At 40.0% G+C, this 24,456-nt stretch overlaps 1 protein-coding gene across 1 annotated transcript in view; it reads left to right on the top strand.

The window, feature by feature from the left end:
* uggt2 (UDP-glucose glycoprotein glucosyltransferase 2) overlaps positions 1-24,456 on the top strand; it is a 31,942-nt gene that overhangs the window by 4,173 nt on the left and 3,313 nt on the right. Inside the window, exons 8-34 of the mRNA XM_034886052.1 lie at positions 1,233-1,329; positions 1,411-1,483; positions 1,635-1,735; positions 1,949-2,048; positions 2,440-2,500; positions 2,805-2,896; positions 3,024-3,174; positions 4,557-4,676; positions 5,000-5,085; positions 5,216-5,351; positions 5,618-5,749; positions 5,830-5,994; positions 6,549-6,672; positions 7,641-7,739; positions 8,315-8,409; positions 9,236-9,439; positions 11,691-11,822; positions 12,445-12,575; positions 12,990-13,085; positions 13,291-13,393; positions 14,134-14,213; positions 15,709-15,898; positions 16,027-16,185; positions 16,373-16,458; positions 19,525-19,609; positions 19,797-19,879; positions 20,002-20,082. Of these exons, the coding sequence (XP_034741943.1) occupies positions 1,233-1,329; positions 1,411-1,483; positions 1,635-1,735; positions 1,949-2,048; positions 2,440-2,500; positions 2,805-2,896; positions 3,024-3,174; positions 4,557-4,676; positions 5,000-5,085; positions 5,216-5,351; positions 5,618-5,749; positions 5,830-5,994; positions 6,549-6,672; positions 7,641-7,739; positions 8,315-8,409; positions 9,236-9,439; positions 11,691-11,822; positions 12,445-12,575; positions 12,990-13,085; positions 13,291-13,393; positions 14,134-14,213; positions 15,709-15,898; positions 16,027-16,185; positions 16,373-16,458; positions 19,525-19,609; positions 19,797-19,879; positions 20,002-20,082 (3,062 nt within the window). The remainder of the gene's footprint in view (positions 1-1,232; positions 1,330-1,410; positions 1,484-1,634; positions 1,736-1,948; positions 2,049-2,439; positions 2,501-2,804; positions 2,897-3,023; positions 3,175-4,556; positions 4,677-4,999; positions 5,086-5,215; positions 5,352-5,617; positions 5,750-5,829; positions 5,995-6,548; positions 6,673-7,640; positions 7,740-8,314; positions 8,410-9,235; positions 9,440-11,690; positions 11,823-12,444; positions 12,576-12,989; positions 13,086-13,290; positions 13,394-14,133; positions 14,214-15,708; positions 15,899-16,026; positions 16,186-16,372; positions 16,459-19,524; positions 19,610-19,796; positions 19,880-20,001; positions 20,083-24,456) is intronic.

The following is a 24,456-nucleotide window of genomic DNA, read 5'->3' as shown; positions in this document are numbered from 1 at the left end:
ATGGGGTTCAGGTCAAGGTCAACACTTCTCTTAATTGGAAGGAGCCTAGCCCAAACAATGAAAAGCAAGCCCAGACCACTCCTCTCTACCAAGTTGTGCTGGTGGTATTGTTCAGACCAACACATTTCCTTTTGCTTCAGAGTCCAAATGTGTATGTGTTTTACACCACTTTAGCCAACTCTTGGCTTTGCACATGGTGATGTTATGCACGTGTGCTGTTTGCGGTTCAGCCACGGAGACCCATATCATGAAGTTCCAAAAAACTTAGAGTAGATCATGTGCTGACGTCGCTTCCTGAGGCATTTTGGTACTAAGTAGTGACTGCTGCAACTTGCAAGTGAAGACAATCTCCCGGGAGTCGGCATTCAGCCTACTGCTGTGCAACTAAGCTGTTGTTGCTCCCAGGCGGTTCTGTTTCACAATAACAGCACTTACAGCACACTGTGGCAATATCTAGCAGACCAGAAATCTGATTAATTTATTGAAAAGATGGCATCCTGTCCCAGTACCTTGTTGAACCTCTCTTGTCACCCACTTTACTCCTAATGTCTTTGAATGGAGATTACAATAGAATGTTTGCATGCTTGATTTTATTTGCCTGCTAGCAATAAGTGTGGCTAAGGCAGCTAAATCTACTAATTTCAACGCATGCCCACCCTAATTGGGCAAGTGGCCATATATTGTGTATAGGTATTGGCAGAAAGCATCCCCCATGGAATGGATCTGCAGTCTAGATGACTATTGTCACGTTGCTGTTGACAGAAATATCCATGTAAACACTCTACATGTAAACACTCTACATACACTAAACATGTGTTGGGTGGCAGTAGCTCAGTCCATAGGGAGTTGGGTTGGGAACTGGAGGGTCACTGGTTCAAATCCCCGTATGGACCCAAAAAGTTGGGAGCGTGGATTGGTGGCTGGAGAAATGCCAGTTCACCTCCTGGGCACTGCTAGGTGCTCTTGAGCAAGGCACCGTACCCCCCCGACCGCTCAGGGCGCTGGTTCAGCTGGCAGCCCACTCACTCTGACATCTCTCCATGTATAGTGCATGTATAGGTCCTGAGCATGTGTGTGTATTTCAGGCCTGTGTGTGAGTACTAACAAAAAGTGTGTACACAGAGTGTAGTGCAGTAATTTCCCCATTGGGGACTAATAAACAAATTATCTTATCTTATCTTATCTACACTGTTTTTCATTTAAGCAACTACTCTGCTTTTGGCTGCTTGCAGAATCCAAAGCCTCGAAAGATGCTTTTATCTGGCTATGGTGTTGAGCTGGCTATCAAAAGCACAGAATACAAAGCTGTGGATGACACCAAAGTTAAAGGTCAGTTTGTGACTTATTAAACATTCTATGCTGAACTTCGCTGTGTCCACAGCAATAAAACACAAATCTTGTGCTCTTTAGATTCAAAGACCGTTAATAATGCTGAGGATGATAATATTGATGAAGTCCAAGGGTTCATTTTTGGAACATTAAAGTAAGTAGATTACATGTAACATGTCATTTAGCAATTTTTTTTTGTCTATTGTATTTTCTGTTATTGCTGCTGGACATCCTAGGCTTTATGTGACCTGATAAGTCTTTGGATTGTTTTTGTATCTTCCTCTTTTCCTTTTACTTCTCTCAAGGAAATCTCACTCTGAACTCCAAGAGCAACTAGTTGAGTTTCGCAAACATCTCCTGGAGAGTACCGATGACATGGTCCCTCTCAAAGTGTGGGAAATGCAAGGTATTGACGTTCTATTTCAGTTGTTCAATGACTATTAGAAAAAAAGTCAATACAGCTTTCAAGTAATATACAATTTATGGAGATGCTGTTTTTTTTGTATTGTTGTCTTTGGCTAACAGTTAATAACAGCATTCTGAATCTAATCTCCCGTGATTGCCTTAGATGTATTTAATTTGTCTTGATAGATAAATGTTGATGATTTGCTCTCCACAGATCTTAGTGTCCAGGCAGCCGCCAAAATCATGTCCGTGCCAAAGTTTGATGCCTTGAAGCTCATGCAAGACCTCAGTCAGAACTTTCCTAGCAAAGCCAGGTCAGAAAATTATATATTATTATTATTTGACCGACTGGCTAAAGTATTTGAGTCCGTTTCAAAATCCATATTTTAGAATACCTACCCTGTGTGGCAATGTATAATAAAATGCACATGAAATATCTTTTATAAACACATTAGTTTGTGCATTATCCACAATAAATACAACTTACAGAGATGTTATCAGAATGTTGTTGTTTGCTTGTTTAGGCTCAAGCAACTTGTAATGTCACCAGAAAGTGCTGAGTAAGGGTCTGTGATTATAGGGAAATGACTGAACTTACCATCTTGAAGGCCCGCAGATTTTTGGGGATTAAAACCGGCATTTTACTGCTGTCTTGGGATGTGTTGAAAGCTGATGGTGTATATACATGATTTACTGTTCCCACAGATCACTGACAAGAGTGGCTGTAAAGCAGGAAATGAGAAAAGAAATTGAAGAGAACCAAAAGGTGCGATATAATGAGCAGCGTTTCCACATGATAGTGCTGGAGGTTGCCTTTGATAACACACTTAGTCATTGCACAGGTTTAATTTTAGACAATGCGTTTCTAATCTGTATTTGAAATATTTTCCATAACAGCATCAAATGTGACACTTTATTTTCTTCTGGTCTCTGTGCACTCTTTATCCTTTCTACCTGATGTTGTAGGCTCTGTTCACATCTTTTCTTGTTGAAAGATGAGACATTAAAAGGTAGAATTGCTCATTTAAGGGTTTTGGCACTCAGCTAACACTTTGAGCTTGTTCTTTCAGCGTCTCAGTGAGACCATTGGTCTTCACCCAGGAGACGGGGAGCTCTTCATCAACGGACTGCACATTGATCTGGACATTCACAACCCTTTCAGGTAGGAACCCAGCAGGAAGGAGCAGTGGTCTGCCAGTGGCTCTCCACAGGACGGTTGGTGCACCGGAAAACCACTGCCAAACTGCTAATGTGTATGAGAAACTAGCCTGTGATTTTTTTATTTACAGCATTTTAGAAATCCTCAGAGGAGAGGCCAGGGTCTTAGAGGGGCTTCATAACCTAGGCATAAAAGGAGACCATCAGGGGAAGCTGCTGAGGTTGCCTGTGAACGCTGTGGAGGACAGCTATGCTTTAGATATCAGACATCCAGCAATAATGGTGAGTCCTGTCCAAAAGCATTATTCTGGCCCGGATCTACGCTGCAGGTGTTTTTCTTGTTTGTGTATCCGGATTTGAATTAGTGAATCAGTCATCAGGCGATTGCAACAGCCACAAGCCTGCCAGAAGATTCAGGCAGTAATTGGGAATTCAGCCAAGAATAGCTATCAAATTAAAAAAGTTTTCATTTTGGCCCCTCTGGCCATTTTAATATTCTAGGTTCTATAAAAATGCCAAAAAATGAAGAATTTAAGCCTTTCCACATTCAACAAGAGATCTGTCATTTCAGCTTGCCTCTCCCCTTCTAGATACAGAGAATATGTGCAGTATGTGTGTCAGACAGACACACACACACACAGATAATGATATTGTGGCAGAAGAGCGGAAGGTTTGCGCTGTGGGGAGGCTTGTACCGTGAGAAAGAGAAAGAGACCACAGTTGGGGCCAGATAGGCCAGCAATGAGTTCTCGATTTATTGTTTTGCAACAATGATTATGGTCATTTATCATAAAAAGTCATATCTAATAGATTACTGATGATGGGCAGTTAAGCTTTATAAAAGTGTACATATTAAATGTTTTTAACAGATTTTTAAGGGTGGATCCACTGCAACTGCAATGTCGTAGAGGTCTTGATAAATAACAGGATGCACTTATCACCATACTCATTCATGTCAAGTACAGGGTGTAGTTGCTGTTGGAAATTCAGTGATTCTAGCATTGGATACCCAACATTTGTAAATGCAAGTTTGGAATTTGGAGTTGGAGTTGTGGGAGAGGTTGCATAGTGCAGAAGAGGTAAGGTGTTTATAGTCCCTGCTAACACATTTCAGTTCAGATTAAGCCATGTTGAGTGACTTATTTTTCTACCTTCCCGAGGGTTGCTGTTCCGTTAATTGTACTTAAAGGTACAGTAGGTAAGACATTGTATGAGTCTTGTGTCATATTTGCTGACCCCATGTCTGAGTACAACTACTTAAAGCAGGTAATTGAAAAAGTAATAATAAATCTGTCTCCTCTGGCAGCATCTACAGCCTGAAGTGCAATTTGCAAAAATCCTCTGCTCCCTGTTCAGATCCTCCAATCAGGGCCAGAGGGGTGTCTACCTGCGTGTCAATAACTGCTGAGGCACATGCATTCATTCATTCAAACCTTCTCCTTTGCTGCCACAATATCATTATCTGTGTGTGTGTGTGTGTGTGTGGGTGGGGGGGCTTAGGAGACCGTTTGGGCTTTAGTAGAAATGAGAGGAGGGACTGAGAAGTTGTTGATGTGCATCTTTTTTGGCTAAACTCTGGATCTTCACAATCCTACCTACAGCACCTTTAACTCATGAATATAATCATTTTAAGACAAGCCATCTTTTTGTCATGCTATTTCCAGTGGTTAAATGACATAGAGAATGACCCAGTATACCGCAGCTGGCCAACAGGGGTACAGGAGCTCCTCAGAGCCACTTTTCCTGGAGTCATCCGGCAGATCCGACGCAATTTCTTCAACCTGGTGAGTCCCCTGAAGGCCAGGAATGATGCAGGGCAGTGGTAGGAAAGAGAATGGAATTGAAAAAGGTCGTCATTTCAGTGAAACTTTAAATTCTCTTTTCTGATGGACTACATTAAATAGTTTTGTGTCAAATTGTGGGCTGTTCAAAGCATTTCAGTTAGTACAGTCAGACAAACGAGAGCCTAAATGATCATCAGAACAGTCTGGGACTGGGTGTATTGTTGTATCTGCTAAACTCGGACATATCTATAGTCCAAGTCAGATAATCTGTATTTGTTAACTGTATTATGATTCAGATTTGATGCGGATGCCTTTGTTGTTAGGTGCTGTTCCTAGATCCAATACGGGAAGAAAGTGTTGAGCTTATGAAACTAGCAGAGCTGTTCTACAAGCACAAGATCCCCCTGAGGTTGGTGCTGTTATTTCTCACGCCTCCACAGCTGTTTATATGGTCCACTCTTGGCATTTATAATCTTAACCACGTAGTGATTCTCATTTCACTTGCAAATTCAATACTTGTTTTTGCCCCCTTTCTTTAGAATTGGATTTGTGTTTGTTGTCAACACCAAGGATGAGATTGATGGCTTCTCAGATGCAGGGGTTGGATTTTACAGAGTGCTAAATTACATTGCAGATGAGTACGATGTATCCCAGGCTCTGTTGTCCATGGTCTCAGTAAGTATGTCACATGTATAAATCTCTGTTGTTTTAGCAAGCATTTCTTGATCTAAAGTACACTTCTCGCCAGCTTATCTCTTCGTGCCTCTGAAGTCAGTTGTTTTATTGTGCCGTATGTTCTCATGGTTTAAGACATTATTGGACTAGATAACTCAGTTGGATTTTGCCTCTGATATTAGTTCTTCACATAGAGTTGGGAATTGACAGTTGCCGAGATCTGAAGACAATGATCAAATCTGATCTGACTTGCCACTCTCTTGCAGTTGTACAACAAAGTAGATGCCGGGAAGATGCTGTCTGCTGATACAATTTCTGCTCACCTGAAGAGAAAATTCCCTAAAGCCAATGCTGAAAGGATTCTTGGTATAGAATCCGAGTATGACGACAAAAGAAAGGTAAGGATATAAAATAATAAATAGATAAATAAATTAATTAATTAGGAGCTTGGATTCAATCCATGTCTTGTTTGTTCCAGCACGGTGCCCTCTTCTACAAAAAAAGTGGCCTAGGTGCACTACCACTGGCTTTATTTAATGGAGTCCCTCTGAGCCCGGATGAGATGCACCCAGACGAGCTGGAAACCATCATCCTGCAGCGCATAATGGACACCACCACCGCCTTCCAGAGAGCTGTCTATATGGTGCGACATTGTCTGTACTCACGCTTCATATTCAACCTGCCCAACCTACCTCTTTTTCGGGCCAAGAATAGAACGTTTAGATTAATATACATATACACATATATGAGTGAATTGACGTAAAGAAACCCTAGAAAATTGCTCCGAGGCTGTTGATCCATGCTTATAGTATGCATACTTGTTAGTTGGCACATACTAGCCTGGCGTTACAAAAAGCATGATATTAGATAGTGGTTTATTGCCGCAGCAGAGTATATGAATTAAACAGAGCCAGTACTGTGTGTGTTTAAGACAATGGGGTAAATCATTAGAAGCATTATATCTAAGTGATCAATAGCAACAGCATTTTAGCTGGATATGCTATATAGCACATTGCACTTTGCAGTTTTACCGTTTATAGTGTTTGAATATTCTTCCATAGCCCTCCACATTATTGCATTTTTTAGACACGTTTACACTTCACGGTTATCAGTTCAGAAATGGGGCATAAAAACTATCCAGTATTTCCTTGGTATTCTCAGGGACTCACTGTCATCTGTTCTGTCCTATGCCTACAGGGTCAGGTGACTGATGGCTTAGATGTGGTGGACTATCTAATGGAGCAGGCCAATGTGGTTCCCAGGGTGAACCCTTTTATTCTAAGCACTGACCGGAAGTACCTTGATTTCACTGCTCGCCCAGGTAACCTGTGCCACTCATCTTAAACTATCCATTATTGATTCACTAGCTACATTACCATCCACTTGTCAATCAAATTATTTAAAGTTTGGTAAAACTTTCCATCCAACGACTTCAACGCAAATAACAAACCTGTGCGTAATGACGTCACTTGCTGTTTTGCGATCAAATTTGAATATCAAATTGATTTTAAACATTTTAAGGTGTTTCCATTCATTTTTCGCACTGAATCACACTACATTCAAGAAAACCTTTGCGAACAAAGTTTTTCTAGACAAAATGGATCGCGCCTTTTACCAGCACATGATCATTATTGCACAAGTTGTAGTGCTTATGTGCCGGCCGATATTAAGCTATAATACGAAAACAACAACGCTATCAACATATTGCTATGATGATGCAGATGCAACTTGCCTTTTATTTTTCTCCGGCACCGCTGCAAGACAACTCTTTTTAAGACATGTCTCGCTGTTTAAGCACCTTCCATTTACTCCGGAGGAGAACCCACAGCTTGTCGTAACGTTGGCCATTTCCTTCGCGAGTTCCTAAAAAAATTAAATTAAAAAAATCTCTCGTCTTGTCGTTCGTCCCCTTCCATCTGTCTTTGTTGACACCCGCCATGCGTGCAAACAGAGCGGAAATACTGGGCAGGAATGAACAAAATCTTCTTCTTTGTTGTGTGGCGGGTTGCAACCATAAAATGACCTAAAACTCAATCGTAATTCATTATTTGTACTGGCAAATAACGTTTCCATCAACGGTTATTGCTGATGTATATCGATTAAGATAAAATTCAATGAGACCGAACGTATTTCCTTTGAGTCGATATTCATGAAATTTCTTTCGGATTTTACTGTTTCCATAAGGCATTTTTCATTCAATATCACTTAGTTTGGATAAAAACGTGAGCATGGAATCAAAGCTACTCTCTATATTCCTCTCTTTTTTTATTTTTATTTCTTGCTTTGCAGTTGTAGATGACTGGGAGGATGCAACTATGTTTTCATACTACGACTCCAGAGACAAAACCGCTGTGATGGCTAAGAGAATGAAGTACTTTACAAATAGTGGTAAGAAGTCACTTATTATTTTATTCCTTGGTTTGTTAAATAAAACAATTTCAGATGAATACACACCATTTCATGTTCAGTAACACAATGACTTGCAATATAAATCCCTTATTCAAGCATCCCCATCTGGTGGAACAACTACATTTACTAATGTAAAATGAGCAGCATTGGAACAAAAATGAATCCTGCACTGCTTTACTGATTTATGAAAGTGTGAAATTGACCTTTGTTAAAGAAGACATCCTCAAGCAAGATAATTGCTGGGTCTCCTGACTGGCTTTCGGCCAACAGTTTAAATGGTCGTCAGAGCTGCATTTCTCTGCTCAGGACAAGAGAGGACTGGAGAATAGCTGTCTCAGTGAGGCTGAGGAGGCTGATTGCCATCCTCCCTTTGTGAACTAGCTGACCAGCTGACTGCCTGCTTTTCTGACTGATTAAGTGACTGAGTTACTATGTATATACCAGTTTATCAAACAAACGTCAGGTAATTGCAGTGGATAGCATGGCAAACTGGTCAGAATGTATTTTAAAATAATGCCTTGTGATACAGTGTGTATGTTGCTCTTCTACCTTAGATGAGGATGGGATGAGTGCTGTGACCATATGGATAGCTGGAGATTTTGAGAAGGTCTCAGGAAGAAAACTGTTGTTCAATGCTCTGAAACATATGGTGCGTATCATCTACTCTCTGTCGTGTTCACCTCTCTTCATTCTTTTATCCCATCATTAACTTTCTACATGTAAAGAATTAGAAAAGAATGATCTGCAAATGTATTTACAAATGTCATTTGTTTATGTATGTTTTTTATTATGCGTTAAAAGCATAAATGCTGATTTTATTGTAGTAAAATTCATCGGGAATGTATTCTTGACAATATATTACAAGCCTTAAATCCTTAGAAGTAATGAATGTTGACTCAGTCAATACATCTTTTTCACATTGGCTTGTCTTTGACACTAATCGTGCAGCTGGTGTTCCGGTAGCTAAAAAACAAAGCAGAAGAGATGAGAACTACATTGAGATACCTTTTTACTGATTATTATGGCCGGTCCATAGACTAAAAGTAAGGGCAGCCCTGCATAACCCAAAATTAAGTAAGTTTACTCTGAATATCTGCTTGTGTGCCCAAACAATCATCAGTACAGATGCTTCTAAAATGAAATATTCACTGTTGATGCACTACAGATGAGTTGAGTGTGATACAGCAAGCTGGCATTTTGTATATGAAAAGAAGATTCATTGCTGGTATATTAAGCCGAACAGTACAAACCTTTACTGTTACTTTAAGCTATCAACATTCTCTTTTCCCAGTGCTCTCTGTCAGTGAGACCTGCGGACTGTGGAAATATGACAGTGTGGGATACTTGTGTGAATTAGACTGTGTGTGTGTGTGTGTGTGTGTGTGTGTGTGTGTGTGTGTGTGTGTGTGTGTGTGTGTGTGTGTGTGTGTGTGTGTGTGTGTGTGTGTGTGTGTGTGTGTGTGTGTGTGTAGAAAGCCAGCCCTGGAGTGCGTGTGGGGGTGATAGATAACCCCAGTGGAAAGCCCAGTGAAGATAACACTGTGCTGTACAGGGCTATCTGGGCCTCTCTCCTCACCCAGAAGACTAAGGCTACCGCAGAGTTTGTACAAAAACTCCTGAAAGAGGAGAGCAGCCAGCTCCTCCAAAAAGGGACCAAGATGAAGGACTTATTAATTCAGGTAATGAAGTGGATTCAGTTCTGTTTTTTGTTTTGTCAGATTAGCGATAATTAGATTCCAAACAAGTGATTTACTTTTTCACATTGCCATTATAATTATTCATTAATGTTAGGGGTGGGTGATGGATAAACACTTCTTTCATGGTATGTGACATTCTTTATTACAATATCGATATATATGGTGTTAATTTTCTGTAAATGTAATCGATTTTTTGATTTCATTTGATTTATTTAATTGCATTAATAATTCCTTACACAGGAAAAGACATCCAATACAATTGAGCATAAAAACACAATAAAGTCCAGGACTTATTTCCATTGTGGTCCTCACACATCAGGGCAAGACAAGACAGTTACAAAATGCGTAATAAACATTGACAAGATATAACATTTTACTTAATAAATAAAAATAAAAACGGTAATTTGTCTTTTGTTCTATTCTGGAATCCTATCAAATAACCTGGTCTTTTTGAGGAAATTACTTTAAATTGCCAATGTAACTTGTTCCACTGAACTGCCTCTACATAGGTTCCTTTCCCTAACGCTGTCTTAAATCTATATGGACACAGGTCAGATATGCTGCCCTGCTATAAACTATTTAGACATAAAATAACCAGATGGAAATGTCTGTTTTAGGCTAAGCCAGTGTAAGAAGTACAATATCTGGGGTACTTCACATCACATTGCTGCAAAATCCTATAAATCTAACGCTGTCATAAAACTGTCCTGCTCACTGATTTGTAACACTGCCTGCCATGGACTAATACAACCAGAGGTATAAAAGGGATAGTTGCCTAAATCTAAACAGTATCATAAAAACTCTAACAGCTGATACATTTATATTGTGTCATGATATAGTGTCAAATCATCTAACCCTAAAACATGTGCAGGACTACAGTGCAAGTGTTACTTTAAGAATTTAAGTAGTTTGGGTTTGAATGTTGGATTAGGCGATTTTAGGTTGCTTTCCTTGATTGTGTCAGTGAAGGGTGCATGTATGAAAAATGGGAGGGATGTTATTTAAAACTGATATAATTGATAACATTTTTTTGCCAGATTTGAAGAGCATAATGGCAAAAATGACAGAAACAAAGGTTTTGATCACTTATAAATAAATCTCTTATAAAGATTTGTCTGCTACTGATTCAAGTGCACAGTCAAGGAAAATGGTGATTGATGAGCCCATCTTCTCATTCCCCCCATGAACACCAGCTAACAAAATACATTTAGAGCACGCATGATGCTCCACAGCCTGTGGATGCCAAGGCAAGCAACCTACTCACTGTCAGTTCCACTTGATCTGTCGCAGAGGCTTGCACAAGGTGGTACCCACATGCTGAATCTTTTAGCTTTGAAGTGATAGTGGATACCTGGTCTCCAGTACCTGATGAATAGCCAAGCTTGTGCTCACTGTTCACGCTTGTGTGAGCCACATGTGTTCAGCCAAGCCTCTCCATCCCTCTGCTGCTGTAAGCAGTCTATAGCCACTAGTGTTCTCTATGCTGTAGTGTGTGCAATATCCACCCACACAACATTGCATACAAGAAAACAAATTCTCAGGCACTTATCAACCACTCAGCTGACAGGAGAGCTCCCACCAGGAATAAGTCAGACAGCACAGGTTACATTTGGGACCAATCATAACAAACTGCCCTTCAATTATACCAGCCTTAAACAATGGGGAGAGGATGGGCTGTAAATAGCAACGGAAAGATGGGTAGGAAGTGGCTGTGTGAGTTGAGACCCAGAGTCAAGGGATATAAGTTTGTTATTGGCTGCCAGACAGACTTGCTGACTGCATTGTACTGACATTATTGGTATTTTACCTGTTCTCCTGAGAAGAGATGTTGGAGAAACTAATAACCTGAATCCACAAAACCTCCACGCTCCCACATCTAATTTGTTACAGACAGAACTTGCAGAGGCTTAATTAAGAGTTTGTTATATTAATTACAAATGCATTAATCTCATTTTCATGTATGCATTTCTGACAGCTCGGTCCTCTGGCTGAAATATTTCATGTTTGAAAACTGTAGTGATTGCGCTGATGAATTATCTTTTTGAATTTGCCTCACATACATTATTGCTCACACCAATGCATCACTCAGATTTTGTTTTGGACAGGCTGTAAAGGGAAAAGGGTCCTTAAGCTAGTCTATTCAAACTTGCAGTACATTGCAAAATCAAATGTGAGCCAACCATGCAATCACTTTATCTAACATACTGAACTAACATTTGTTATTCTGCTCTAGGGCATGGACAGAGATTCCTTTGAGAAAAAGTTCAACACACTGGAAGTGGATTTTATTCGTAGTCAGCAGCTGTTTTGTCGAGACGTCCTGAAACTGAGCCCCGGACATCAGGCAGTGATCAGCAACGGCAGAGTGAGTGGACTTCAACCCCGGCTTAATTAGCATCTTCTCACTTATTTCAGAGTACGAATCCATCAATTTCTGCATAAAAAGTTGATTAGACCACATTAGTTGTTGTACGGTAAAACATTGTGTAAATGTTGCTGCTGTTGTTTGGTAACAGTGGAGTAGGAAACTAAGCCGCTGCACTTTGGAGGATTTTCCCTCTTGTGTTTTCAGAGTACTTCCTTAGTACTGTTAGATCAGCATGGATGTTTCTCAAAGGTCACAGGTGGCACAAACTGCGCTGTGCGTGTGTCTGTGTGAGTGTCTGTATGTGCTGACTATTTGTATGTACAGAGCTGATGATTGATGTCTCAGCAGCAGTGATGCTGACAGCCATGGATGAAGAGGCCAGCCAATGAGATGGCAGTAACAATTAATATCATTTTACATTCCTCTGCTGCAGTGGCAAGACTCCTGAAATAGAAAGGAGAAAAACACAGGCACCGGCAGTCACTGAATACCATGACTTCACACAGCACACAACACAACATCACATTACATTTAACACCCTCTTGGCTCGTAGTAAATAATACATGCTGAGATAAGAATTGGAAAAGTCGTGTTCTGACTGCATTACTGTCTTTGTTAGATCCTCGGTCCATTTGAAGAGCAGGAAGAATTCACTGTAGAGGATTTCCACTTGCTGGAGAAGATTACACTGAGCAGTTCTGCAGAGAAAGTCAAAGCCAAAGTTAAACTGATGGGGATGAAGCCAAAGCAGTACGTTTTATACTTTTCTGTCTTGGTTTGTGAGAGAAACAGCCTATTTCTTTAACTGCCTTTGATAAACATTTGAACCATCCCATCGTCAGAGGTAAATGGCAATAGTTGTTATAATGTGAAATACTTTTAGCACTTTTCCCTTTGTGCCATTTTAGTCTTGTCTGGGAGGTTCTATAAAGAAACAGTCCTCTTATCTTCCTCTGAAAAAAATATTTAATCTTCAGCTATAAAAATGTTCTGGAATGCACAAAATATCAGTTTCTCATTCTAAGGGAAAAGTACCCTTAATTGATTCATGAGGATAGTTGTTAACGCCTTGACGTTAGATTATGTCAGCTCTGTTTGACATCTCTCTTAAAACGTAGCATTAATAAATGATGGAATGACCCTGTTACACCTCCTTTTCCATAGCGCTAGTGACTTAGTCATGAAAGTTGATGCCCTCCTAACTGCAGCCCCCAAAGGAGAAGTCAGGAGGGATGTCCATTTTATCAAAGACAGCCACAGGTAGGCAACATTTTTCCTCTGTTTACTGTCTTATTGCACTGCAGTCTCGAAAAGTGTTTACTCTCCTTTTGTTATAATGGACCTGAAAATTGCAAAACCGTCATTTCAAGCAGTGCAGAATGGCAAATGTTTTGATTTGCAGTTCTGCTGAAATGTATAACCTTGTGTTGCTGAATCCGCTTTGGTGGTGTGTTCTCCTCCTCAGTGTGCTCCATCTCTCCCCACGTGAAAATGAGGTGTTCTATGATGTTGTGGCCATTGTGGACCCCCTGACTAGGGAAGCACAGAAGATGTCTACTCTACTGATTGTAAGCTGTGTACTTCTCTTGTATTCTTCTTCTTTCTTCTCCATCGATTCCTAATACAGCAGGGACACGTTAAAATTCCTCTCACTGAAAGCAAGGGTCCAGAAACACCAGGATTGCCAAGATGCAACATTTCAGATATAGTTTTTCTTTCTTATATCCTCACATGATGCTATGAACACTTTTCATGGTTATAGTCAGTAAAATTTATTGAAAAAAGTCCCATTCTTGAGCTAAAACATGTATGCTTATCTGTTGGGGTTGTTTCGAAACCGTTTCCTTAGGGGGATTAGTTTCACTGAAGTATGTTAGCTGTCTGCTGCATCTTGCCAGAGGCTTGCTGTGGTGAAAAATTTGATTGGTGAATATGAAAATATGACTCACCATGCCTTCACAGGCAGCCAGTCCGACAGCCACCTTCAGTAGCTGTTGTTGGCAGTACACACCTCGCAGTACTGTACTGCAGTATGCAGTAGAAATTATGATAATTTCTGATGCTTATGATAATCTTAGCTGACTTTAAGGAGTAATCATTATTTTTTTTACCACTGGTATACCAATAAATATCTTATTTAAGGATATATGTGCATTGTCATTTGAGAACCTCTTAAAAAAATGAGTGTAGTAAGAGTAGTGGCTTTCAGCCCTTTTGTTTTATGAAGTGTGTCTTGTACCTCTATGCTGGGCTGGGCTCTACCTTGCTCCTGTTTTTTTTATAACCGGGTCTTCTGTGACTCTTGCAGGTGCTCAGTCAAGTGGTCAATGTGAGACTGCAGGTGTTTATGAATTGCAGGGCCAAGTTGTCCGAGATGCCCCTCAAGAGGTAAACTCCAGCTCTAACAGTAATTACATTTTCCTGTTTGGCGTGTTTGTGTATCCTCTGACCACTGCAGACTTAGCATCTCTGCCTCGCTTCTTCCCTTTGTAAGATTACACTGCACAGATGCAATCTGCTTAATAACACCACCTTATTGCTTTGGGCCTCCCCTTGCATCTCTGGGCAAATTGCTTACAGCTTGAACTGTTGCGGTTCAAGATATACAGTAAAAAACCGCGCAATGATAAAAAAACAAAACAATTGAAAGGTTTAAATTGCCTACATTAACATTCACACTGCTGAGTGAATGCTAGTCATTATGTAATCTGGGGTGTTTTCTTTTTTAATTAGTTCTATAATGGGTTGAGTCATTCGTAGTCATAGTATACTGAACTAGCTCCAATTTAGTTGTTTTTTTAATACCAAATTAAAGAATATTTCCAGCACGTTTACCCTCACTTTGGAGGGACAGTTTACTGTATGACATTTATAGACTTTTGTCAGAGACCACACAATTACATAAGTCTCTCTCCCCCCCCCCCCCACCCATTACAATTCCTGTCCTACTGAGTGACACCTGCCTGTAATATGTACATACATACGTCAGTGGGTTTATTTAGTTCACTGGTATACTTCTCATAGAGGGAAAACTGCTGCAGAGATTGCTCATCTTTCCCTTTTGTGGAAAAATTGGTCATCTCACAAATTGGAAGCAGTTCAGTGAATACTGTGTTTTTCCCAGGTGTACTGGGTTTCTCCTACTACAACCTTTCCCTCGACACTTTTCCCATGTTGTGCTAGCAGCTCCCATCTCACCCTGGTGTCAGGAGCCCCTCTGTAACTTCTCTGTCCTGGTCCACAGAAACATGGCTGCTGTGGCGGCAATACACTTTTTAACAAATCTCCCTGTTAATAAAAAATGTGATAATCTGCTTTTGAAAATAAGAGACATAAGACATTCAAAATATAAATAAATTAGTATTGGTAGTATTTCATCATCTCCCATCTTATCTACACTCACTGATTCGGACTCTTCTGTGTCGGAGGGCCCACTGGAGAAAAGCAAATAGCATAAAGCTTAGCCCGGCGATAGCCTCTGTGACAACTCTAAGAGTAATACCGAAGAAAGGAAACGTTTCTGGTGCACAGACTACCGCACATATCCCTGTTATTGGCAGAGCAGGGACAATGGCTGTAATAGTCTTAGATTCCTCAGGAGGAGATTGTATATACCCAGCTGTCACTACAGAGCCCACCTCCCCCGTCCTAGAAAGGAGGCTATTGCACAACTTGTCATAATTTTAGTGCTTGCTGAAGAGGACAGTGCGTTTGTTGGATGGAATTGTTGACTCAGTCCAGTGGTTAAACGTCATGCGGGATATCCATCATTTTAAGGCTTTAAACTATACTCTCTACTATATTGTTAGATATGATGTTAATTGCAGTTATGTACAGGTCAAGCAGTTACATTTTGATCATCTCTGTTTGTCTGTCTTTACAGTTTCTACCGCTTTGTCTTGGAGTTTGATGTGAATTTCTTGGCCAACGACACAGTGTCCCCAGGACCAGTTGCCCGCTTCATGGAGCTCCCGGAATCTCCCCTTCTCACCCTTAATATGATCACACCAGAGAGCTGGATGGTGCAAGCTGTCCGCAGCCCCCATGACTTGGATAACATCCACCTGCAGGAGGTATCCTGCTCCTTAGTCACTGCAACCAGCAATCATGTTCACCTCTTTCCCAATTAGAGCCATGGTTCATTTTTATGAATCATTCCCCCATTATTTTTTGTCTTCTCTAATGTGTGGTTTCACTTCAGGTGAGCGCGGTTGTGACAGCAGAATATGAGCTGGAGCACCTCTTGCTGGAGGGCCACTGCTTTGACCTGTCAACCGGCCAGCCTCCCCGTGGACTGCAGTTCACTCTGGGCATGAGTCGGGACCCGCTGATGTATGACACTATTGTCATGGCTAACCTGGTCAGTAGCCTTATCTACTCAACCCTACTAGAATTACTTAGACAGTTGTCTTGCTTTTAGAAATACTGTACACCATGACATGGATAACATAGTAGTTCACTACTGTAGTAAGTTTGGAACAGACACTGTGATAACAAGTGTGAATTTAATGCTTACAATAAATACTCTGCTGCTTCAACCACTACAGGGATATTTCCAGCTGAAAGCCAATCCTGGTGCCTGGATCCTGAGGTTACGTAAAGGGAGATCAGAGGATATCTATGAGATTCTCACGTGAGCATTCACCAGTGTCTTCAGGCTATTTTTATTATTGTTGTTTTTCCCATGTCATTCCTTACAGACATTAATGTATTTTGGAAAAAAAAGTTAGTTAATGATGTTAATTAGGCATCTTCATCAGTAGCTCAGCATGAAGGTTGTTTCTAGCCACCTCTCCATTTCATAGAGGTAGCTATGAAACCTATCGCTATGGTAACATAGAGAGCTGCTGACACTGTAGCAGCTCAAGGTTTTGATGAGTGCAGGGAATTCTGCTCACTACAGAGGGAAGAGAGACAAACAGGAGGAGAGAGGTGCTATTAAAGAGAAGACAGAGTGGAGGGATGATTCAGCTGGTCACCTGCCATGCCATCTACCTCAGACAGCAAAATATCTACAGCACAATGTGTTCCAGTTAGGACGGCGTAGGTGTCAAAGGGTACATATGCTAGACAGAGTGCGTTGGCGTTGTCTAATTTCCTCGGACGGATAGAACAGTATTGTGCTTTGATGCGATTTTGAACAAAACACATTTTTTTTAATTCTGCACTTTTACTTTAATTAAAAAAATCCCACCTAGTTTTTGTAATTTTGTTTGTTTTTGTCGACGATTATAACCTTGGAATCTGCACAGTCAGCCGTAGTGCATTACTCTAGATGTCCCTATAATCACAGATATTGTCCTCTCTGGCTATCCTCACATAATATTTAGGACACATACAGCCCTCGGTTCCTCTGGAATCATATCAGACAACCAAGATTTATTTCCCAATCCTCCAGGTGAAGCTAAGAGGTGATGTCATTTTTCACCTTGGCAGTGTCATTATTCTTGTGGTTAGCGGCACTCTGCTCTGGTTAGGTGGCCGATCAGAGTCTAGTGGGAGTGTCTGCGCTCTCCATTCCCAGAGCCTGCATTTTCCTCTTCCACCCTGTGCTGCCACTGCGTCTCGGCCTGACAGCGATGAATGAGACGGCCAGCTCTCCTCTCCTCAAAGCAAGGATACAGATTGATCTCTGGTGCTTTCTAGCACAAGCCCTACAGGCTGAGTTGTATCAGTGACAGAAGAGGGGGCGAGACACAAGCAGCACTTTGGGCCCAATGAGGAGGGAGCATTTATCATAGTGATAAGGTTAGTTTTGTTGCCTTTAGTACGCACTGGGGTCATAATGGCTTGCTGTGCATCATGGCCTATTGCTCATCTCAGGTTTTCCATGAGACCCTGCAGATCCTGCCTGCCAAAACACATTGTCCACTGGGCAAATCACTCCTAAAACAATTACAGTGAAAGGCCAGTGTTACGCAATCAATACTGTACAGACTTTCTCATTAAGTCTACCAGTACATGCATACAGCTTGACTGGGAATTAGTGGTGGATAAAATAACGGTATGGGGATTCTTAATGATGATGGAGGGTAACGAACGGGATCAGAGTGTGACCCTGGCAGCTCTCTCAGAATCCCCTTTTAAGTGCATGCTCTTAATGTCTGTCAGTGGTTTGTCCATTAGCTGCAGTTGTCTCCTACATGAGAGGAGCCTTTACTGTATATTCTTTACTGTATATGTTTAACAAAAAATGTGTTTCACTCAAGTACACTATTAATCTAAGACCGACTGATTGGTAATGTAGCACTGTAAGTGCCTATATAATTTATAAACATTCATGCAAAAAGTGGTAATATAATTATTTGCAGCAACAAACAATGATCAATGTAAATACTGCAGTGAATACTGCAGTTATGTAGTCACATTGATATTTAAAAAAAAAACAACAACACAGGATTGGTTGTATTTAGAACCTGATCCTTACTACCACTGCTAAACGTTGTCTCAGCCCTGGGCATGTGAAGTCATTACCAAGAATGATTTCCGAAGATTCTTTTTTTCTTTTTCTTTTATTAATAGAACATATTACTTTTTTAAATAAAATCAAGTTGACAATACTAATTTATTACAAAATTAGATAACTTGTGGTTACAGTTAGACTTTAAGATAATCCATTACAAAACACTTTTTGACTAACCAATATAAGTTAAAGTTATATGATGTTTGATAGTACAGTCAGTTGACCTTTTTTTGTGCCTATCCATGGCCAATTCATTTGCTTGATTTAATCTACTACTGATTTGTAAAGATTCTTCAAGAACTAGAAATTATTTTCTCACATATAAATAATGTCTGTGGCTTCGCCTTTAGATTTGGATTCGGTATGAAGACTATGGGCTAATCGGTACCTGTCTTTGTGTCTAGCTTACATATTATAAGACTGAATCATCTAGGAAGTACTAAAATGTGTAGAATGCTGAAAATGGTCATGATCAATGAGGGATTAAAGATGTTCAGTGTATACTGTAGTGCATGTTTTGGAGTATCCCATTGAAGTTGAATTGCGATAATTTTAAAATTATGCAATGTTGACTAATTGTACATTTTATTTTCTAGTCTGTTGATAAGTTTCAGTCTTCAAATGCGGCTTCACCTGTGTTAGACTAGTCTTGATCTTGACCCATGCCGCCTGATCTTCCGCTGCATGTCCCTTGCCATGCTGTTGGTTTTGGGAAACCTCAACAAACTTTAAGCTAGCAAGCTATTCAATGAAAATGGAAATTTTCAAAGAAAATTTGGATCGTGCAACAAGGCAGATCTGATTGGTCTTTCAGGGGATGTTTGTTAAAATTGACAAAGAATATGTTTACAACATAATAGCTCACGTTACTGTATTCTGTGAACAGTTAACTTACTTTAAAATTTTTTGTGGCATTTTATTTTGCGCAATGCAAATTTTCCACCAAAACAAGTTTCTTCCCGAGACCAATTTGCAGATACACTGTTGCTGCGACCGAAGCTTAGCGCCACCCAAGACGGATGTTATGGATTTTAAGAAATGAGAATGAAATTTCTCCTAGTCAGAAGTGTATGTGTAGAGGGGCTAGACCTTACTCCGCAGCGCGTGGAGATAGTTCTAGCAAGCGAGACTATTGTTAGACTAACTGGCTGCAGATCCATTGTTCAGATTTCACAATTATTGATTTCCACTCTTGGTGACAGTAAGCACTTTCTTACTCTTTGTCCATGTTTTCAGGCATGATGGAACTGATTCCCCTGCAGATGCTGGTGATGTCAGTGTTGTGCTGAACAGTTTCCACAGTAAGATCATCAAAGTCAGAGTGAGTGTATTTCTTTGAAAATTGTGTGTTATAATTATATTAGACTTCTCATAACACCGGGCATTATTCAGCTTACAGTAAAATGCTCTTCAGCAGATCACACATTGAGGCTGCTGGAATAATTTTACACAGTTTATAATGAATTCACCGATAAAATCATTGCGTTGTGTGTCCTTTCTGGTCATAGGTGCAGAAAAAGGCCGAGAAGATTAATGAAGATCTTTTAAGTGAAAATAGTGAAAGCAAAGGCTTATGGGACTCCATAGCAAGGTGTGTAATCTATTCTCACATATAGCTAACACTTTTAAACCCTCACCCAGCTGATGGGCAGTAACAACTTTTTGATTGGTGGGTTTGCTGATGTGTTTGTCAATTACACGTTGTGGTTTCAGGAAATCTTATTCCTCCTCTCGACCAAGACTGCAATATTATGCTGTAAGATCTAGTCTTGGAAAAAATATGTGCTTCTGTAGGTATGTGTGTGTTTGTGCGCATGCGTGTCCACGTGCACGTGCGCGCACATGCGTTTGTGTGTTTTCCCCCAACACTTCCTAACTGTGTGATCCTGTCTTCTTACTTAACGCTTGCTGTATGAAGTGTTTGGAACACTTTTGAGAAAAGGTAGGCAGTGCTGCTGCGACCCATTATTTTAACAGCTAATACTTCATATTCAGTAGCATGCAGTGGTTCATTGTTGCTTTTTAAATGCTGCACTACTCTCCTAAGTTTGAAATAAAGGACAATGACTTAAAGAGATATTCTCACAGGACATGGTAAGAATGTAGAGCAGTGTTTAAAGATGATTTTGACATTTTCATGTTTTCTTTTGCTTATATTCATACATTTACGTAGTCATTTTTTGAATATTAACAACACTACAGTTAGTGTTGTAGCCTGCATACACGTATGTGGCCATGGCATGTATAAGTGCATAAAACTACAACATGTACACAACATGTACACAAACATGGTGTAATGTACACGTGTAAATACAGGCACATTTTTTAAATTCAAATTTCTGAAAGAACAGTGCTCTTAAATTGATTGTCAGCCGTGATGTTTTGCTGAAGGCAACAGGTTACATGGGGGCCTTAGTGTGCGTTTCCCTGGCTACAAAAACTGGTTCATGGAACGCAGATTGTCACCTGTGTTGTGGGAAAGGAGCCGGAACTAAAGCAGAAAGCAATACGAATTAGCTACATTTATGCTTGTGTCAACGCAGGACACGACTCCCCAGTAAAGCCCGACCAATATATCTTCGGGCCAATATTATCCCGATAATTTTCAGAACTATTGATATCAGCATTTATAATGGCAGATTAAAAAAAAGAAAGCCACTCTTGTTGAGTAAAAAAGTCTAACCATACAGTACATCCCACCATGTCCTTAAATAGAGTGTCCAACTTATAGAATAATAAAGTTCCAACTCCATTCTAACACCATTGAAAGTTGGAAATGATTATTATTAAAAGACAGACAAAAAGAAAAGACTAAAAACCACCAAATACAATTTAGTCTGAGTAAGAGATGATGAAAAATGTTGAAAAGATATTTGCTTGTTTGTCAGCTGAACCCCAGACAGGAAAACAATTGTTTTCTCATTGATAGAACAGATGGGTTTATTATAGTTTTGAAAAAATACATTTTAAGATGACTGCACAACATATTCATAACGCCAGGTTTGCAAAAGTAAAAGTGTCTAAATATTTAACATTGTGTAGACCAGCGATCTTACAAAATAGTGTTGGTTCCAGAGTAAATATGTATTTATACCCATGACTTCATTTGTAACAACAGCATGCTTTTAGGGATTCATTGTAAGGGCGGGACTGGAGGCAATGTATTGATCTTACACATCTGAAGTATTAGGGAGGTGGGCCCATGCATCAATAAGTATAAATAACAAAGTTGTTATAAATGTTCTCATCTTTAAAGAGAATGTTATCTCTGTAGAGTAATAACGAGTTTAAATATATTTGTTAGGTTTCCTTGCTTTCTGTCTAACATGCTTTCCATCCTAGTTTTGTGATATACTTTTTATTTATTTTTTTCCCTTTTGTGCTTTCTCTCTTGTTCTCTTCATTGTCTCTGGCTGGGAAGAAGAAAAAGTGAAAGTTTTTCCCTTGCGCTACTCTGAGCCTGGGGAGGTTTAATGTCCTTCATGCTGCTCTTAGAGATCAATATAACTTCAGGGCCACACAGGGTGGGAGAGAACATCAACAGCTTATTCAGGTTTTAGGTGGATGGTGCTGTAAAAGCCACCTCGTCCCCAGTAGTCACAAGACCTTGGAGAGTGTTAGATGAGGCCTTGGTCATTGTTTTTCCTGAATCCAGGCAGGGTTGTTCTGTAACATGTATTTGCTGGTTGAGATTTGAGAAAAGATGGGAAGGTTCTTTCTGTGGCTTTTTGTCAAAAGCAAAATGTGTTATGCAGACCATATAGCTCAGAAGATGAACTGAATTATGGAGTAGAAGATGGTTGAAATGAGAATGCTTTCCATGTTAGAGAATCTCTTAGTGGTTTTGTCTGTCATGGTGTGCCCGCCGTGTGGGTAAAATGTAAGGCATGTATAGTTGTGTTGGTGGTTACCATGTGGGAAAGGTAAAAAAGGGGTGAGCTTGTTTTTTAGGTACATGCAGTGTAGCTGTTTATCTTCGGTGGACATGTTTCCCTTTTGCTTTCTAGGCAAAATATCAATCAACAAAATCTCTAACCCTGTACAAGCTAACCATTTATGACCTGTCTTTACGACTCAAATTTGTTTTTGTTTTTTACATCTTAACACTGTAGACTGGATGCCATGACCAGTGCAGTGCCCAGACTTTGTGTTTACTATGGAAGTCTTTTTTTGCTTTGTCATGGCTTTGAATGGTTTGGGATTTGATTTTGTCTGTGAGGAAAACAAACCCAGGTAAACAGCGAGCAGATAGCCCTATAAATACTGAAGAACATGAACAGGAAAACTAAAATACAAATTAGAGTAATGCTTAAAAGTACATTTGTGTACTATACATTACATCAACTGTCTTTTTGTCAGTTCAATTGCACACATCCTGTTTATCTCTTTGAATGATCTCGACACAGATGTTGGAGAATGATTCTGCTCAATCTACGCAGTTGGAGGAAAAACAGAAGTAGCGTTTTGTCCCGTTAGTGTTGTCCACCGCTCAGGATTTACCCTTAGCATCGTGGATCCCCCAGAGGGTTTATCAGCGTTTTAAGCCCCAAATGTCACTAGGCTTAGGCTAAGTTAGAGTTAGGGTTCAGGTTAAGGTTAGGGTTGGGTTGCCTTGAAGTCAGCGGTTGCAGCACTGCCTGGAAGGAGACATTGGGGGCTTAAAACACCATCAACAAATGATCATAAAATGGTAAAAAAAAAAAAAACATGTGCGCAGCATCCTTGGCCATCATTGAGTTTGTGTTATATGGATGTGACTTACATGCCAGCCAGTCTCTTGTACGTGTGTCAAAGTTGTTTTTTGAGGACATGTAGAGACAAACAGTATGCTCTCTCCACTCCCTTCCCACTTCTGTCTCACTCACTGGTGTCTTCCTGTGGCCTCCGGGCTGAGGCTGTGGTCGTGATTGAGTGTGTGAGAGACACTTCTTCCCTCGTCAGCAGTCCGTTACAGACAAGGACACACAGCTTGACTGCAGACACATCTAACCCTCCAGCCTAGGTCCAGATTTCTATCTGCCTTGCATCATGTGCCACTGCCCTTCAATAGCGATCAGGGTGTAAAGAGTGTCCTTTAGATGTTAGTGTCATCTGTGCTGGTAACTTGATGTGAAACATTTTAATGACTCTAGTTTGGTGAACTAGATTTTCTAATGTTGATTAAATTGTTGCTAACACTTACTTACCTAAATGTCAGTGATAGTTTAATTCTGTCTGGAGTTAATGGACTGATTTGATGGGCACTGTCTTTTAGCAGGCAAGTTGTGTAAAGTGATGCTTTTGGCTATTTCCACACTAAGGTTTTTTAAATGTTTTCCTTGCCTGTCTGCCCATTTGAGAAAAAGGAGGTAGCAACTTGGCATTTAAGCTTGATAAATGACTTAAACAAAGAAAATAATTATCTAAACATATGCCATGGTTGGAGGAGCACTGTTTTCAAAGGGGATGAGAGAAGCTACTGCAATTGGGCATGATTGGTACCAACCCCTAACACAATTAACTGTATTATATAGCCGTGCATTTTGCAACACTATGCACTCCTGGTGCATCACATGCATTCAGCTAATGAAAAGTATATGGCAAAGTTACACACTGCGGATAGTGCATTTAACTGCACTTTGAGCTCTGCAGCTTGATTCACAAAAGGTTGCCTGATGCGTTTCTGATAATGATTTCACCTCTACTGTTACCAGAAGCTTAGATGTCTACAACATAAGGCTCCCTCTTAAAGCTTAACAGTGCATCTCTAGTCAGCTTTAAGGTGATTTGATACAAATAAATATATACAAAATAAAAAAATTGGATTGTTTTCTTTACATTAAGGGCTCTCTATAAACTATGTGAGAATTTAAGAATAACAAGTGGTTAAAAGTGTTACAGCTGCTATAACTGTGTCTGGTCCAAGTCATTAATTATGTAAGTTTTCTAGAGGAGTTCCAGCAGGAGAACTGAAGTGCTGTTCAAATCACGTCACAATCATGGCTTTCGTTTATCATTGTTTCATTTCAAATAGAACACACAGTATTGCATGGTTTGTTTAAAGATGTTTTCTGCTGGCTGTTATAATTGTTAGTGTTCTAAAACAAAAGCATGGTGGTTATTGGCTTAGTTCCAATTTATTGTCACTATATTTAAAAAAAACCAAAGAGACTCTATAATATATATACA

This window comes from Etheostoma cragini, chromosome 11 (assembly GCF_013103735.1).
Source record: "Etheostoma cragini isolate CJK2018 chromosome 11, CSU_Ecrag_1.0, whole genome shotgun sequence".
NCBI classification, from domain to species: Eukaryota; Metazoa; Chordata; class Actinopteri; order Perciformes; family Percidae; genus Etheostoma; species Etheostoma cragini.
This window is presented reverse-complemented; position numbering and strand designations above follow the sequence as displayed.